This window comes from Carassius auratus, chromosome 21 (genome assembly GCF_003368295.1).
Source record: "Carassius auratus strain Wakin chromosome 21, ASM336829v1, whole genome shotgun sequence".
In the NCBI taxonomy this organism is placed as follows: domain Eukaryota; kingdom Metazoa; phylum Chordata; class Actinopteri; order Cypriniformes; family Cyprinidae; genus Carassius; species Carassius auratus.
In genome coordinates, this window is record NC_039263.1 from 24,856,648 (window position 1) to 24,873,122 (window position 16,475).

Genomic DNA, 16,475 nt, shown 5'->3' on the forward strand with positions numbered 1-16,475 from the left:
TCACACTTGAAGGAGTGATTTTGATGGAAATGTAAAGCTTGTTTTGTATTGCAAACATGATGCTTGACTCTGTACTGCTGCTAATCATTATTCTTCTGTCTGACCATCTCATTATTCGGACCATTGCTCTCTCCTAGAGACACCATCAGTGCGTCGTTGTAGACACATTTCCATTATTCATCATTCTTCACAATAATCTACACCCGTCTCCGTCGCTCAGCCTTTTCAAACTTCTTTTTGCCCCCAGACGAAGAACGAAAACGAACTTTGTTTGTAGTATATCAGGGCCTTTATGAGAACTGACACCTGAACTCTGTCTCACAAGATCTTCGCTCAAGACAACCCCCCCAACTGAGAGAGACCAAAGCTGCTGCTTAAACCCAACATTATTTAACATTTCCATCAGTGACCGGGCGAGCAGTCTGGAGCGATCACCCTCACACCTCACAGATCAGATGCCTGCTGTATTCCAGAAAAGATCCAGATCCCAGGGAACACAACACACATTTACATCAGGCACTAACCCGATAACACACACATCACACTACAACTACCTGGGTTTGAAAATCACATCCAGGATGTTGTGAATGAACTGAGAGATAAAGCACGCAGGGCCTTCTACGCCATAAAACAACATCGTCCTATAGAAATCCCTTTTAGAATTTGGCTGAAAATATTAGAATCAGTAATTGATCCCCATTGCACTCTATGGCAGTGAGGTGTGGGGTCCACTGACCAATCCAAATCAAGATCTCACCAAATGGGAAAAACATCCAATTGAGACCCTACATGCACACAACAAATAACGCATGCAGGGCAGAATTAGGCAAATATCCTCTAATCATAAAGATACAAAAAAAACATCTGAAACTCAGTGACCTCCGATCATATCATTATAAAGCCCTGCAACACCACGAGATGAGCAAAGAAAGCAAGCTGATCCAGATTCAGTCCTGATGCATCACTAACATCTACTGATGCTCTGAATCACATCAGAATCAGACAGATTACTGCACAAACCCAAACACAACAACAGAGTAACATGCGATGCTATTCGACCCCAAAGACAGAGTACAGTACGGCAGAGTATCTGTACACAGGGTCAGATCAGAAAGTGAGAAGCACACTGACCAGATACAGACTCAGCGGACACAAGCTGATGATAGAGACGGCCAGACACAGAAAAACTGAGACTGTGTTCACACTGTGATCTGAATCAGATGGAAACAGAACTGCACTTCCTAATGAATGCAGAACACTAATTTATTTGGCACTACATGCTTAATACTTTTTATATAATTTTATTAGTACTATCATACTTTTCTTTCTGTTAATACATATGTGCACTGTTTGTAAGCGGCCCAGCTGCAACTGCTTTGGCGATACAAAAGTACAGTTTTTGTCATGACAATAAAGCACACCTAAATTGAAATGGAAATTGAGAACAAAGTTTCACACCTCTGTGTGATTCTCCTCATCCACTTCCTTTAATCACCCCCCCCCCCCCCCGTCTCCCCTCATCTCCATCTAAACACAGGACATTACAAAGACCCAGACACGCTCCCAAATATTCATAGTGGCTCCCTGATGCCCGCAAATTAGGAGAACGATCAAGAGGAAAGAGGCCACTTGAGTGAAAGAAAGAAACACATGTAGCGATATAGTCAGCGTAACCATATGAATGTCTGCATGTATAATTTAGTTTAGACAATTTGCAAGAAAGTTTAGCGTCCATGCAGTGGAAATAATCGAGATGATTTCGGAGTGAATGAGTCTTGATAGAGTACAGTGAGTGATGGCACGGACGCACACAGATCCAACAGGCATTTTCTGGACTGGTCTTTTCCACTTAATTTGACATGTAAGAAAGTTAATAATAGAGCCCACGGACATGTTATTGCTGACAAGAAACCACATTTGGTAACGGAAACGCAAAATAATGATTAGCTATATTAGTATGATGTTATCCACACTGCCAAAACAGTAGCATTCAACACTACTACACAGATCTGTAGACCAAGTAGGGTTCAGAATAAAAAAACGTTCAAAAGAGCATAAGACAAAGTTATTATATAGCAATTATTATTAATGAAAACTATAACAGTTAAATGGTTTGTTGCACACATAATAAACCCCTAACCTATAGTAAGCATTAACAATACAATAAACAGGCTATGCTATAATTGTACAGTCTTCATTCTTTCAAAACAGAAAACATCTTTCACAAACATCTACATCTCGGTCTCACCTCACTAATGATCAAACACTTCCCTGAAATGAGTTTGTCTGAAGACCATCAACACTTCTTTCCTTAATCAGAGTTCATTACAATGCAACTATTCATTTTGATGTTGTTTGAAAGGTCTCTGTGTGTTTCTGATTAAAGGGTCTTATTTTCATAAAAATAGAAGAGACAGCCACCAAGATTAGAAAACACTGAAGACAGACTTCTCCCAGGTCTTTCACACTAATGACCTCCTGTGTGTAAATCTTCTCACAGAAATCTAAGTTACGATATGCTAAAACCCCCGCAATAAGCAAACAACAGCATTTGGTAACTCCACGGCTCTTTTTTCTCTTTCATCACTTTCTTTTTCATGCTATTGATACTTATATTTTTACTTACTGTATATTCAATATATATTTTTTATTGCCCGTGTAAGTTATATTTGTTCTCCTTCATTCTCGAGAGGAATAAACAAAGTGTGTTGTTAACTGTAGTGTATTATAGTAAATCGATAACAGCAAATCTGTGCTCAGGTTAGAACGGATTACAATGTTTTAGATGTTTTAACACATTGGTTAAGTTAAGTTGGTCAACTTTTTTTCTATAGTAATGCTCATGACCTAATCTTGTTTTAAATGTGTACGGATCTATGGGGACTTATCAAAATATTCTGGAATGAGCAAAGAAAGGCACGGGTCATCAATCACCTCTGTGTAATGACCAAGACTGATGAGTTTGTGGATAAGAGGTAAATCAAATGGATGTAAGACTCAAAATAAAATAATTGTTACACATCTCTTAAAACCATTTTCAGAGTTTCAGAGTCAGATGAATTAAAGAGGTAGTGTATTTAAGTAAATATATGTAATATTGTTGTGTAAAAGTAAAGACAGTGTCATGCAGGAATCCTCCTGCCGCACCATTGGCTGTCGTCTTTGGGTTTTCCAGTGGGCGGAGCTTACAGGTGTATAAATCCATTCTGAAGATTCTGCTGACAGACCACAGACAGTTTTACTTGCTCTGGTTCAGCTTTAATTTACAAACCAAACAGAATTAATTTCATCAGTACTTCAATCTTTCAGGCCAGTACTGAAGCAATGCATCGCTTCATTTTCATGATGCTTTCACTGCTAGTCATTACTGGGCTGCAGGTCAGCGTTGAGAGCGCAGGAATACGTTTCGAGCGAAGCATCGACAGACATTATAAATCAGAGCTGACCGTGCCGAATGGAGGGGGCTGGGGGTCGTGGGGTCAGAGGGACATGTGTCCGGCTGGAACGTACGCCGCAGGATTCAGTCTAAGGGTAAGCTAAGAATTGATATAAATACTAAAGAAACATAAAGTTGAATGGATTGTGTTAGTCAGGGATTCTCAGCTCCATTCCTGACGATACACCATTCATCTGATCACATCTTTAGTAGGCATCCAAAATGTGTGATGTTAGGAACACTGGAGGTTGGAGTTCAGATTACTCCTTTTCTCTTCTAATATGTCTTACTAATGTTGTTGTGTTTTGTTTTTAAGGTGGAAGCTCCTGTTGGTCGAGAGGATGACACTGCACTCAACGGGATCCGTCTTCACTGCATTCATACGCCAAGCTTGTATCACAGCTCCTCCAAAATTCAGTCAGATGTAGGCAGGTAATGAGCTCAGCCCAAAGACTAATAAAGAAGCAGGTTTACAGTTATTAACAATTTTGACATTAAGAGTCAAAGGTAGTTTTTCCATAAGCCAGACAAATGATTTTTTATTAACAGTTATGATTGGTTTGATCAATAAAACTGTATTTTTTTCTTCAGCTGGGGTCAATGGACAGATATCAAATGGTGTCCTTCTGGATTCTTGACTGCGTTTCAGCTGAGAGTCGAACGCTCTCAAGGAGATGGTGACGATACGGCCGCAAACAACATCATGTGAGTTTGTGATGTGCTAAAAATACTTTAACCTGATTCTGTGCTCTAATTGACTGGTGTTTTACAAAATGCTTAAAATCACTGCAACTGATCGCTAGGCTCCAGACTGCGATAATATTAATTTGGAAGTAATATTTATGCTAATGTACTATATAAACATACGTGTTATGGTTTAAGAATGTGCATTCAATGACTATTTCCCGCTTGTTTTTTGATCACATCATTGTTATGTTGACATTATAAGGTGATGACAATGCACATCAAAGTTTAACAATTATTGCAAAATAAAAATTTGATATCTTCACATGCCTAGTTTCCACTTTAAATGAACCTTAGTTTCCAGAACATCTATAGATATATACACGACAGTGTCACTGAAATAAAACACATTTATTCTGTTGCACCTCAACATTTTTTTTAGATGCAAGTCAAATTGCAAGTTCCAAGAGATTGTTTTGCCTTAGTATTGATTAAAACATCATATTATTATAATGTTGTTAAACCCAAATTTCTTCCAGGTTCCAATGCACTCAAGGGACTTTACAGGGTGACGGCACAAACTGGGGCGACTGGGGCTCCTGGAGTCCAACATGTGGAGGAAAAGGGATTTGTGGTCTCAAGACACGGATTGAACCGCCTCAAGGACGAGGAGATGACACCGCTCTCAATGACGTGATCATGTTCTGCTGTGATTAAGGTGATGTGAACAATCAAACTCTCTGATCACAGAACAACACTGTTTGGAAGATCTAGTTTATCTGAGTTTGGCTTTTCTTTCAGGTGTTAGAGGACAAGAAGATCAGCAAGAAGATCAGATGGATCATAATTGATCAGCATACTGTTATGAGCTCAAATGAACCAAGACATACAACAGCCAATCTTTATCACAAAATGAAGCCTGAGATGTGATCAGGACCTAAAAACAGAGCAGAGACCGAGTGTACATCATCTCACTTATCGTGTCTTATCAGTTCATGAATTTCGCCATCCATAAACAACTCAATACTCTACAATAACTGTAAAGCTGTTTTTTTTGGGAGGGGGGGGGGCATAATTATATCCCAACATCTAATAAAATTTTAACTAAGCTTGAAATGACATTAGTGTTTGTTTGTTTTTATTAATTTGTTCCTTTGCTCAACTCACACATTTTCTCGTTGTAGTGCATTTCAAATTATTAATCATCAGTAATCACATCCAAAATATAAGTTTGTGTTTACATAATATATGTGTGAAAAATGTGCATATTTACTATGAATATATAAATACACACGCATCCATGTATATTTAGAAATGCATATGCATTTACATGCATATTTGTACATTCGTAAAATGTATATCATTTATAAATATTTTACATATAAACAAAATTTTTCTCAGGTATATACTTATATCTGTACCATGTCAAAATCTTGTAAACAAAAACTTTCTTTTTGAATGCAATTAATCACGATTAATATGGGAGTATAATAATGATAATAGTTTCTAAAACAAAGCAGGCTGAATTCCTCATATCTCAAAAAGAGATGCATTGCAATTAACAGTGCTTGAATTTTAATGCCTTGTATTTCAAAGGCTTGAATTTTTAGGTTTGAATTCAAATATTTCACACACATTTTCATAATTAAAAATTCAGTAATCTAAATAAATTAGAATTTAGTGGAAAAGTTAATTCATTTCAGTAATTCATCTCAAATTGTGAAACTTGTGTATTAAGTCTAATGCACACAGACTGAAGTAGTAAAAGCTTTTGGTTCCTTTAATTGTGGTGATTTTGGCTAACATTTAACAAAAAACCCAGCAAATCACTGATCTGACAGTTGACCAGAAGGCAATCATTGACACCCTTAACAAGGAGGGTAAGCCACAAACATCCATTATCAAAGAAGCTGGCTGTTCACAGAGTGCTGTATCGAAGCATGTTAACAGAAAGTTGACCGGAAGAAAAAGATGCACAACCAACCGAGAGAACTGCAGCCTTATGAGGATTGTCAAGCAAAATCAATTCAAGAAATTTAGGTGAACTACGCAAGGAATGAACTGAGGATGGGGTCAAGGCATAAAGAGCACCACACACAGACGTGTCAAGATATTTGCTGAACCATAGACAACATCAGAGGCGTCTTACCTGGGCTAAGGAGAAGAACTGGACTGTTGCCCAGTGGTCCAAAGTCCTCTTTTCAGATGAGAGCAAGTTTGGTATTTTATTTGGAAACCAAGGTCCTAGAGTCCTAGAGACCAGTGTTAAGTTTCCACAGTCTGTGATGATTTGGGGTGCAGTGTCATCTGATGGTGTTGGTCCATTGTGTTTATTGAAAACCAAAGTCACTGCACCCGATTACCAAGAAATCTTGGAGCACTTCATGCTTCCTTCTGCTGACCAGCTTTTTGAAGATGCTGATTTCATTTTCCAGCAGGATTTGGCACCTGCTCACACTGCCAAAAAGCACCAAAAGCTGGTTAAATGACCATGGTGTTGGTGTGCTTGACTGGCCAGCAAACTCACCAGACCTGAACCCCACAGAGAATCTATGGGCTATTGTCAAGAGGAAGATGAGAAACAAGAGACAAAACAATGCAGATGAGCTGAAGGCCACTGTCAAAGAAACGTGGGCTTCCACACCACCTCAGCAGATCTATAAACTAATCACCTCCACGCCATGCTGAATTGAGGCAGTAATTAAAGCAAAAGAAGCCCGTACCAAGTACAGAGTACATGTACAGTAAATGAACATACTTTTACAGAAGACCAACAATTCACTAAATGTTTTTTTTTATTGTTCTGAAGAAGTATTCTAATTTGTTGAGATAGTAAGTTAGTGGGTTTTTGTGAGCCAAATTCATCACAATTAAAAGAACCAAAGACTTAAACTACTTCAGTCTGTGTGCATTGAATTTATCTAATACACGTTTCACAATTTGAGTTGAATTACTGAAAATAATTTACTTTTGCACAACATTCTAATTTATTGATTTTCCTTCCAGATTTTCATTTCAAAAATTCGCTACCACAAATTCAGTGGTTAAAATTCAGCAGATAATTCGCCATTGCGCATCAGGGAGCAGCCTTAATAGCGATGCTGTTGTAATCTCTGAGGTTTATTAAGCAATTATAATTTTTACATTTACCTTTTCTTTATTTAAAGTCTGAAATGTGATGTTTACCTTTTATTAAACTTTTTCAAAGCTTTATTTGAACATTTATTTTTACATTAGATTTCTCAATCTTGAAACCTTGAATGCTATTCAATTGTTGTCAGACAAGTTGTCATTTAAAATGTTATTGTTTTAGTTATTATGCAAACAAAAAGTCATTTTATTTGTTTCTTGTTAATTTTTTAATATAAAACTTGGTTAAGTGATTAATGTGTAAGTACTTTTTTAACATCTCCAGCACATTATAACAATACCGTGATAATATTGATAACCGTGATAATTTTGGTCACTATAATCGTGATAAGAAATTAATAATTAAAGGCCACTCTAAAATGTGCAGTTTTACTGTATTGGGGGGGGGGGGGGTCTGGGGTAGGGGGAGAGGGGGTCCGAAAACCAGTCAGTATCATGTGTGAGTAGTGAAACACATCTCCTGCACACAGTGTTGATCAGGTTGGTGATTGTGGTCTGTGGGATGTTGGTCCACTCCTCTTCAATGGCTGTGTGAAGTTTCTGGATATTGGCAGGGTCTGGAACACTGTCGTATACGCCAATCCAGAGCATCCCAAACATGCTCAATGGGTGACATGTCCAGTGAGTATGCTGGCCATGCAAGAGCTGGGATGTTTTCAGCTTCCAGGAATTGTGTACAGATCCTTGCAGCATGGGGTCATGCATTATCATGTTGCAACATGAGGTGATGGTTGTGGATGAATGGCACAACAATGGGCCTCAGGATCTCGTCACGGTATCTCTGTGCATTCAAAATGCCATCAATAAAAATGCAAATGTGTTTGTTGTCCGTACATACACCTGTCCATACCATAACCCCAGCGCCACCATGGGCCACTCGAGCCACAACGCTGACATCAGAAAACTGCTCACCCACACGACCCCATACACACTGTCTGTAATCTAACCTGTACAGTGAAAACATCTGTGAAGAGAACAACTGCAGTCAGGTCGAGACCCAGATGAGGATGACAAGCATGCAGATGTGCTTCACTGAGATGGTTTCTGAGAGTTTGTGCAGAAATTCTTTGGTTATCCAAACTGATTGTTGCAGCAGCTGTCCGTGTGGCCGATCTCAGATGATCTTGGAGGTGAAGATGCTGGATGTGGAGGTCCTGGGCTGTGGTTACACGCGGTCTGCAGTTGTAAGGCTGATTGGATATACTGTCAAACTCACTGAAACAGCTCTGTGGACGGCTTATGGTAGAGGAATGAACATTCAATTCAAGGGCAACAGCTCTGGTGGACATCCCTGCAGTCATCATGCCAATTACACGCTCCCTCAAAACTTGCGACATCTGTGGCATTGTGCTGTGTGATAAATGCACATTTTAGAGTGTCCTTTTATTGTGTTCAGCCTAATGCAGACCTGTGCAATAATCATGCCGTCTAATCAATGTCCCATATCACATTTTGCAGATGATACCCAGCTGTACGTCAACTAAACCTGAGTCAAAGTCCTTATTCGACTTGCTTGCTTGTGTAAACGACACTAAAGCTGGACGGGCGATAATTTTCTTCGATTGAATGACAACAAGTCTGAAGTTATTATCTTTGGCTCCCCCCATTTGGTTAAAGGCCTGTCCTCTTACAAGTGAATATCCATACTCATGTAAAGAACATAGGAGTTATTTTTGATTCAGAGTTACAATTCGACAAGCAAATAGACTTGTCAGAGCTTTTTTTCCAGTTTAGGGGTTTATTTAAATTCATCTTGTGCGCCTCAAAAGTAAAAACTCAAAACGCAGCCGCGAGGTTGCTGACTGGTACTAAGAGATGTTCTAGCATCTCTTCATTGGTTACCAGAAATTTAAGGGGGATCAGGCTTTTTCTGTGGCCGGTCCTAGACTTTGTAACAGCTTATCTCTAGACATTAGATCTGCGGCTTCCCTTCCTGTTTTTAAATCCCGCCTGAAGACTTATCTGTACTGTATGTTTGTGTTTGTTAATGTGTTTTTGTATTTACTGTGTTTTGAGCCATTTCTTTTTATTCTCTTAAATCGCTATATTTACTTTATTTGTATACGTACAGCACTTTTGCATACACTAGCTGTTTTTAAATGTGCTATATAAATAAACTGACCTTGACCATATGAGTTTGGAACCACGTGAGAGAGATTCAATTATTACAGAATCATCATTCTGAATAATTTCCTTTAACGCTTGCTTCCTTGCAATCATTCCTGTTTAAGCAAACGCCTGACGTTTATTTGAAGGTTGGTGTTTTATTCTCCGCGTTGCAGTGCATGCTTAACATTTAACTAATAACAAATACAAAATCAACCAAGTAACTAAACTTTTATATGTATTTAACCAAGCAAAACCGTTTTCAGGGACATTAACGGTTAGGAAAGAAAAAAAATTAAAAAGCTTTGTAACACACACACACACACACACACACACACACAGGGCCGGAGTGGGACTCTCTGGAGTTTCATGCCTTAGACCTTAGACTTAAGTTCACGACTGACTATGTAATTATATAAGTCTGCAATAGTGCACTGTTCTCTACATCCGTTCATACAATGTATTTTTCTAGAGCAATTGGTGTTTAAACATCTTTTGTGTTTAAACATCTCCTCATCACTAACAACATAAATACACTGTGTGGAATATCTGAGCTGGAGTAAATATACCCACTCCTGTACGATCGCTCGCAGAGAGACATTCAGAGAAAGACTCTAATTCATAGAAAGAAATTGCAATGAAGCTTGGAGTTATGCAATAAATGACGCAGAGAAACATCAGATGCAAGTTTTCTAAAGCCATGAAAAGAATGAAAGGAAAGAGTAAAGATATAAGGTAGAAAGTATCACATACACTGCTGCTGCTGCTGTTGTTCTCTCAATAAGCAAGACAATAAATGCCAAAAGAACATACAATAATAAATCATTGTTATAAGGAGATATTTCCATTATTCTATACTTTAATCTACACCCGTCTCCAGCAGCACAAGGGTGTCAGAATGATTGAAAACAGTGTACCGTCGCTCAGCCTTTTAAAGCGTATTTTTGTCTCCGAACAAAAAGGAAAGAGGTCACTTGAGTGAAAGAAAGAAACACATGTAGTGATATAGTAAGCATAACCATATGAATGTCTGCATGTTTACAAGAATGCTTAGGATTTCGTGATGCGAAAAATAAGAGAGAAGATTTAGAAGTGAATGAGTCTTGATAGAGTACAGTGAGTGATGGCACGGACGCACACAGATCCAGCTATTAGAGGCGTTTCTGGACTGGTCTTTTCCACTTAATTTGACACTTTAGAAAGTTAATAATAGAGCCCACAGACATGTTATTGCTGACAAGAAACCACATTTGGTAATGGAAACGCAAAAATAGTGATAATATTAATATGATTATCAAGTAAACATTCAAAAGAGGATAAGAATAATTTATCATATAGCAATTATTATTAATGGTAATATGGATTGTTGCACGAATAATAAACCCCTAACCTATAGTAAGTATTAACAATACAATAAACAGGCTATGGTATACTTGTACAGTCTTCATTCTTTCAAAACAGAAAACATCTTTCACAAACAGAAAACATAATACTGGAGTAATGAATGTATGCGTTTGTGTATTGTACTTTTATGTTCTATTAAATTAGTTTACTTTATCAAACGTGTCAAAAAAACCTTTGGAGGCTGCTTTCCATGCATTCCCTAAGAGAGATCTGTAAAAGCCCTGCAAGAAGCAAACAATACCATTTGGTAACGTTGGGGCTCTTTCGCTTTCATCACTCTCTTTTTATGCTATTGCTATTTTTACTTCCTTTGTATTCTATATATTTTATACAATCTCTATTCCAAAAAAGTAGGGACCTTGTACAAATTGTGAATAAGAACAGAATGCCATGTGGAATTTTCAAATTTCAATAAATGTATTCAAAATGCAGGACGTATTAAATGTTTAAACTGAGAAAATGTATAATTTTAAGGAGAAAAATAAGTTGATTTTAAATTTCATGGCATCAACACATGTTAAAAGTAGTTGGGACAAAGCCACGTTTACCACGGTGTGGCATCCCCTCTTTTTATAACGGTCTGCAAACACAAAATTCAATAAACACTTTAGACAAACACTGACTGATCAGGTCAAATGCTGCTCATTGTCAGTAAAAGCATGTGGCCTTTTGAAACTGCTTTCCTTGATGCTTTATGTTTTAATTACCTTTCATAAGGTTTTAATGACAAATATACTAAAGCACATTCCTTTAAAAATGAACCGAATGTAGTATTGCATCACTTGCTGCAGTTTACGTCTGGAGAAGACAGAAGCTGAAACAAACCCAATCAAGAAATGTATCCATACGAACACTTCCTCCAGTGTAAAGTGAATGTCCGGTTTTCTCATATCAAAATCCAGCCACATATTTCCGTGCTGTTTTGGCTTGATTGGTGCAGATTTCTCTCCTGATTCAGATGACTTTTCCCACTGGAGAAAGCATTATGGACCCAAATTTTAATTAACGCCTTGAAGATGGAGTAGTGTCAGCTTTTGTGTTCTCCAGGTGTTAATGTGTGGGAGTGGTGGGGTGTAGATTTGTGAATGGTGATGCTTTCAGTTGATTGGGCACCATGAAAAAACCCACACACCCCTTTCAAAATGGCATTTCTCTGACCTTTCGGGAAATTCTTAAATGGATTTATTTAAAGGTGAGACACTGCAGGTGAAAAGAGCAAAATAAATAACTAATAGTTATCACCTTACTTACCCAGTTGATTTATTACTGCAAACATTTTTTGTATTACAAGTTTTCACAAATGTTATGTTTAAATATGCAAATGAGGCATTGTTTAATGAAATATGTGCTCATTTGCATAAATGTCTGGTACAAAAATCTGAACACTAGATGAAGTCTGTTTCATGTCACATGTTTTTACAGAGGGAATTCTGGTTATCTTTTTTTGTCACTCCATAGTTCAGAAAATACTTTGAACAGCCAGAAAACAATATATTTTCACAATTTTGGGGGGAATAAAGTGTTGTATATATTTTTTCCTTGATTTTATGAACAAATCCCCCTGTAATAACCTTCAGAATATAGACAGGAGTAAAAATGTCAAGTTTGGTGTTTGTAAATGCTACTGAAGTGGAGATTTATGGGTCAGTGTTGAAGAAAAAAACTCATATTGAGAAAACGGCCTTAAAAAAAAAAACAAGTATAATTGAAATCGATTGACACAAACAGATAAAGTGCTATAAAAGAAAGAAACACTTAACAGTGTCTTTTGGATGTTTTCCTTCCACTAGTTTGGAAAAGCACTTTATGAAAAAACAAAAATTGACAGGTTCTTGGGAGAGAAAAAAAAAAAAAAAAAAATTTGGCCAGCAGTGTCTCACCTTTAGGGTACAAAAAATAAAATAAAAATAAAAATAATAAAAAAATAAAAATAAAAGTGTAAAGACTCCTCACTGTACACAACACATTTCTTAAATCTAATATGCACTTTAATGTCACTTGATAACAGTTGAATGAACTTTGAAAACCCGTTTTTAAGTGCAGTGTCTCAATTGCACCTGAAATATACTTACAACAGTTCCACTTCAGCACAAATATACTTCAGTACATCTTTAGTTGGATTTCAGCACTACTACAAGTCCCTGAAGTACAAAATGAGCTGCTTCAACTCAGTGGACTTTATACCGGTTTAGAAGACTAAGAATACAGTTGCAGGGTATTAAAGTACCCAACATACTTGTATACTCAAACTTTAGATACACAAAAAAAAAAAAAAAAAAAAAAGGTGGAAATGTGGCTGTTCTTCAAAGTGGTTCGTTGTGAGGAGCCTGAGAAATAAAACGCGAAAATATTCAATTGTTAATTCTCAATCAATGAAGCAGAACAAAAACACTGATGTCAGAGTTGAATATTTTAATGTTAGGATATAATGAAGCCCTACGGTTTATGTAGAATATGGAGTTCATGGATTGTGAAGTGCATTAATTAAGACACAAGTGAGTTGTACCATCAGCCTCTGCTCAGTGATGAGGTTCAGAGCACATTTCAGGCTTTATATCTGGACTAGGTGCAGGACATTGTTAATGTTAGCTCAACAGTAGAGATCCATCTGATCTTGTGGTTGTCGTCATCCTCGGACACCTGAAAAAAGCCAGACTCAGAGAAGCCACCACGAACATTACGGAGATAGTCCAGACAGTGTTGCCCTGATCCGAGAGTTTTGTTGTTCACGTCACCTTAGTCACAGCAGTACATGATCACATCATTGAGAGCGGTGTCATCTCCATTTCCTTGAGGCAGTTCTACCAGTGTCCTCAGACCACAAATCCCGGTTCCTTCACATGTGTCACTCCAGTCGCCCCAATCACCCAAGTCTGTTCCATTACCAAGCTGGGAAACACCATTACTGCAGCGGAACCTGAGAGAAGTTTGGGAGCCACAACATTAACCCTTATGAAACAAAAATATATTGCAGTATATTGGAAAATATGTAATACATTTATTTTTTCCAATATATTGAAAGCGGCAATCATTTGTATATTCTACAATATATGTATCGTCAATATATTATTAAATGTATTCAAATACATAAAATATTAGAAAATAAAAAGGGAAAATATTATATTACAATAGATTTGAAGAAATATTGGTAAATATATTTTCCTTTCATAAGGGAAGGTAGGTGCCACAAAACAAATGAGTTGGTCCTTTAACAAACGTTTTAATCATCCATGTTAGTCTTGTCTTCTCACATCTTTAGCAGCATTTTAATCCAATTTGTGCTTTAGATTTTTCCTGGGAACCAAGGTACCCTTAGAGTGGGAGCTAGGCATGTGACGCCACATTTTCATGTTGCAATTATTGCAGAAGCTCCTATAATGGTATACAGAATCAGAAAACCATAACAACAACAACAACAACAACCAACAACAACAACACCAACAACAACTTTTAGCAGATGCCATCAATACTGCCGTTTTTCCTGCCAAAACTGATTCGCGGTTACATCAAAAAGTGTAATCGTAAAAGGCATTACATGCACATTTGAAAAAAATAAAAATTAAGTCCACTTCTAGTCACCAGTGGCAACCCTCGCAAAAAGTACTAAACTTTAGTCACAAATATAACCATTTTAGTTGCAGTTTGGGGTCCTGCAATCAGTTCCAGTAGGATTTAGTAAGGAGTGTTTTACAAACAATTTCGAAGATGGTCATATAGAGCACCAAATTAAAAGGATCTTTAGCACAGCATAAACTCACATGATGTTGTTTGCAGCCGTATCATCAGCATTTCCTTGAGGTGGTTCAACGCTTAGCTGAAAAGCGGTCAACAACGCAGAAGGACACCATGTGATATCAGTCCACTGACCCCAGCTAAAGAGAGAGTTTAGATCACCTCAACAGGATTAGTCTAGCTTATGAAAGACTGCCTCGGACTCTTGATGTAGCAATTCTTAACTGCAAACCTGCTACATGACTCTTTAGACAGAACCATTACCTGGCTACATCAGACTGAACTTTGCAGTAGCTGGGATACGAGTCTGTTAAGTTTCCAGATCCAACGCAGTAAAGACGAATCCCGTTGAGTGCAGTGTCATCCGCTTGACCAACAGGAGCTTCCACCTTAAGAACAGAACCCAACCCATTAGAAGAACTAAAGGAATAAGCTTTTCTCCAATCCTCCAGGTGTTCCTGGAGGTAAACACCACATTGACGTCTACTTAAAAAAAAAAAAAAAAGGCGAAATCATTTGAATCCAACACGGTCACTGTTGGTGGATCTTCAGGAACAGGGCTGGGAATCCATGACCAACCCAATCCATAGTACCATTCAGCTTCCTTCAGTATCAAGCAAAGCAGTCAAAAACTAGAGCAGGTGCAGTTTCCTTAGAAATACCTGGAACTGAAGTCACTATCAGCAACTCCAGAGTTAATTCATATAAGGGTTTGAACCTTAAGCCTGTAGTCAAAAGTGAAAGGGATGGAACACTCAGCCAAGTATGGCAACCCATACCCAGAATTCATGCTCTGCATTTAACCCATCCAAAGTGCACACACAAGGAACAGTGGGCAGCCATTTATGCTGCAGTGCCCGGGAAGCAGTTTGGGGACCAGGGTCTAGCTCAAGGGCACCCAAGTCGTGGTATTGCCAGCACGAGACTCAAACCCACATCCCTAGGAATAGGAGTCAGATTCTCGAACCACTAGGCCACGACTGCCCCCGCTTTTTTTTTTTCTACATTTTTTTATATGAATAAGAGATCAAACAATCAGTCATTAGACAAACCCCATACTATTGTAATTCTTAGCTTACCTTTAGGCTGAACCCTGCGGCATACGTTCCATCTGGACACATGTCCACCTCGCCCCAAAATCCCCAGCCTCCTCCATTTGTCACAGTTAGCTCTGATTTATACGGTCTGTCAAGGTTTCCTTCCGAACGTTTTTCTCCCGTTTGAACGCTCACCTGCAGCCCAGTAATGACTAGCAGTGAAAACATTATTGAAGTGAACTGATGCATTGCTGCAGACCTAGACTGATGGATCAAGATACTGAGGAGATGTATTCGGTTTACAAACCAAGACTCCTCAAAAGAACAGTTTCTTCCAAACCAGAACAGGAAACCTTTCTGAACTATCTGTTAGTAAAATCTGCTTCAGAATACGTTTATACAGTTTATCAATATTGTGATATCTGGTTCTAGCCAATCAGTAGCCAGATTCATTAACAAATTTCAGTAGGAGCACATCAGGTAATCAATCAATTATGCACAGGAGGAGCTCATTAGTTAATTACCTTAAACAGCACAATATGTAGCCTACATTTATACAGCCAACTTACCTCTGTCCCACCACAGTTTTCCAGCATCTCTCCTCCACGCCAACTCCTCACTCTTATTCTATTTCTCATCCCGTTTTAGGGATAGCTCGAAACGTTGAATCTCGTGAATCTGCCTGATTCTTCACAGCTGCTTCAGAATGCATTTATTCAGTTAATCAATACTGTGATATCTGGTTCTAGCCAATCAGCAGCCAGGAGCACAGTTGAACACAAAAACCTGTATGTAAATGAACACACAAAAACATAAACACTGATCCAGCTAAATCTCTGTATGCCTATCTTGAGTCTTTTAGCACACTTGTAAATAACATATCTGTACATTACTTTAAACAATTACAATTCGCAGAGTCCAGTCTG

General features: G+C 38.1%; 2 protein-coding genes across 3 annotated transcripts; one reads left to right on the plus strand and one right to left on the minus strand.

Annotated features, from left to right (window-relative positions):
- The first annotated feature begins 3,198 nt into the window (after nt 1-3,198).
- On the plus strand, nt 3,199-4,944 carry LOC113039088 (vitelline membrane outer layer protein 1-like). The gene is made up of 5 exons (XM_026196987.1): nt 3,199-3,531; nt 3,753-3,868; nt 4,028-4,141; nt 4,660-4,838; nt 4,922-4,944. The coding sequence occupies exons 1-4, from the start codon at nt 3,325-3,327 to the stop codon at nt 4,835-4,837; spliced, it is 615 nt and encodes a 204-aa protein (XP_026052772.1). The 5' UTR covers nt 3,199-3,324; the 3' UTR covers nt 4,838; nt 4,922-4,944.
- An 8,105-nt stretch (nt 4,945-13,049) lies between these two features.
- Nucleotides 13,050-15,936, minus strand: LOC113039087 (vitelline membrane outer layer protein 1 homolog). Of its 2 annotated transcripts, XR_003274851.1 has the most exons (6): nt 15,592-15,936; nt 14,777-14,901; nt 14,539-14,652; nt 13,516-13,697; nt 13,287-13,420; nt 13,050-13,107 (listed from the first exon to the last, which is right to left on the minus strand). XR_003274851.1 is itself a non-coding variant. In XM_026196986.1 (5 exons), exons 1-4 carry the CDS (start codon nt 15,796-15,798, stop codon nt 13,517-13,519), a joined length of 627 nt encoding a protein of 208 aa, XP_026052771.1. In that variant the 5' UTR covers nt 15,799-15,936; the 3' UTR covers nt 13,178-13,420; nt 13,516. The 2 variants fall into 2 exon arrangements, 1 of the variants encoding a protein (XP_026052771.1); XM_026196986.1 differs by lacking the exon at nt 13,050-13,107 and having other exon boundaries at nt 13,178-13,420.
- Between the last annotated feature and the right edge of the window lie 539 nt (nt 15,937-16,475).

Bases quoted from the DNA above. Each gene is read 5' to 3' on its own strand.
- LOC113039088 (XM_026196987.1), top strand. From the start codon at position 3,325: ATGCATCGCTTCATTTTCATGATGCTTTCACTGCTAGTCATTACTGGG. The intron at 3,869-4,027 runs GTAATGAGCTCA...TTTTTTCTTCAG, and splicing joins ATTCAGTCAGATGTAGGCAG to CTGGGGTCAATGGACAGATA. The intron at 4,142-4,659 runs GTGAGTTTGTGA...AATTTCTTCCAG, and splicing joins ACGGCCGCAAACAACATCAT to GTTCCAATGCACTCAAGGGA.
- LOC113039087 (XM_026196986.1), bottom strand. From the start codon at position 15,798: ATGCATCAGTTCACTTCAATAATGTTTTCACTGCTAGTCATTACTGGG. The intron at 14,902-15,591 runs GTAAGCTAAGAA...TCTGTTCTTAAG, and splicing joins CCGCAGGGTTCAGCCTAAAG to GTGGAAGCTCCTGTTGGTCA. The intron at 14,653-14,776 runs GTAATGGTTCTG...CTCTCTCTTTAG, and splicing joins GTTCAGTCTGATGTAGCCAG to CTGGGGTCAGTGGACTGATA.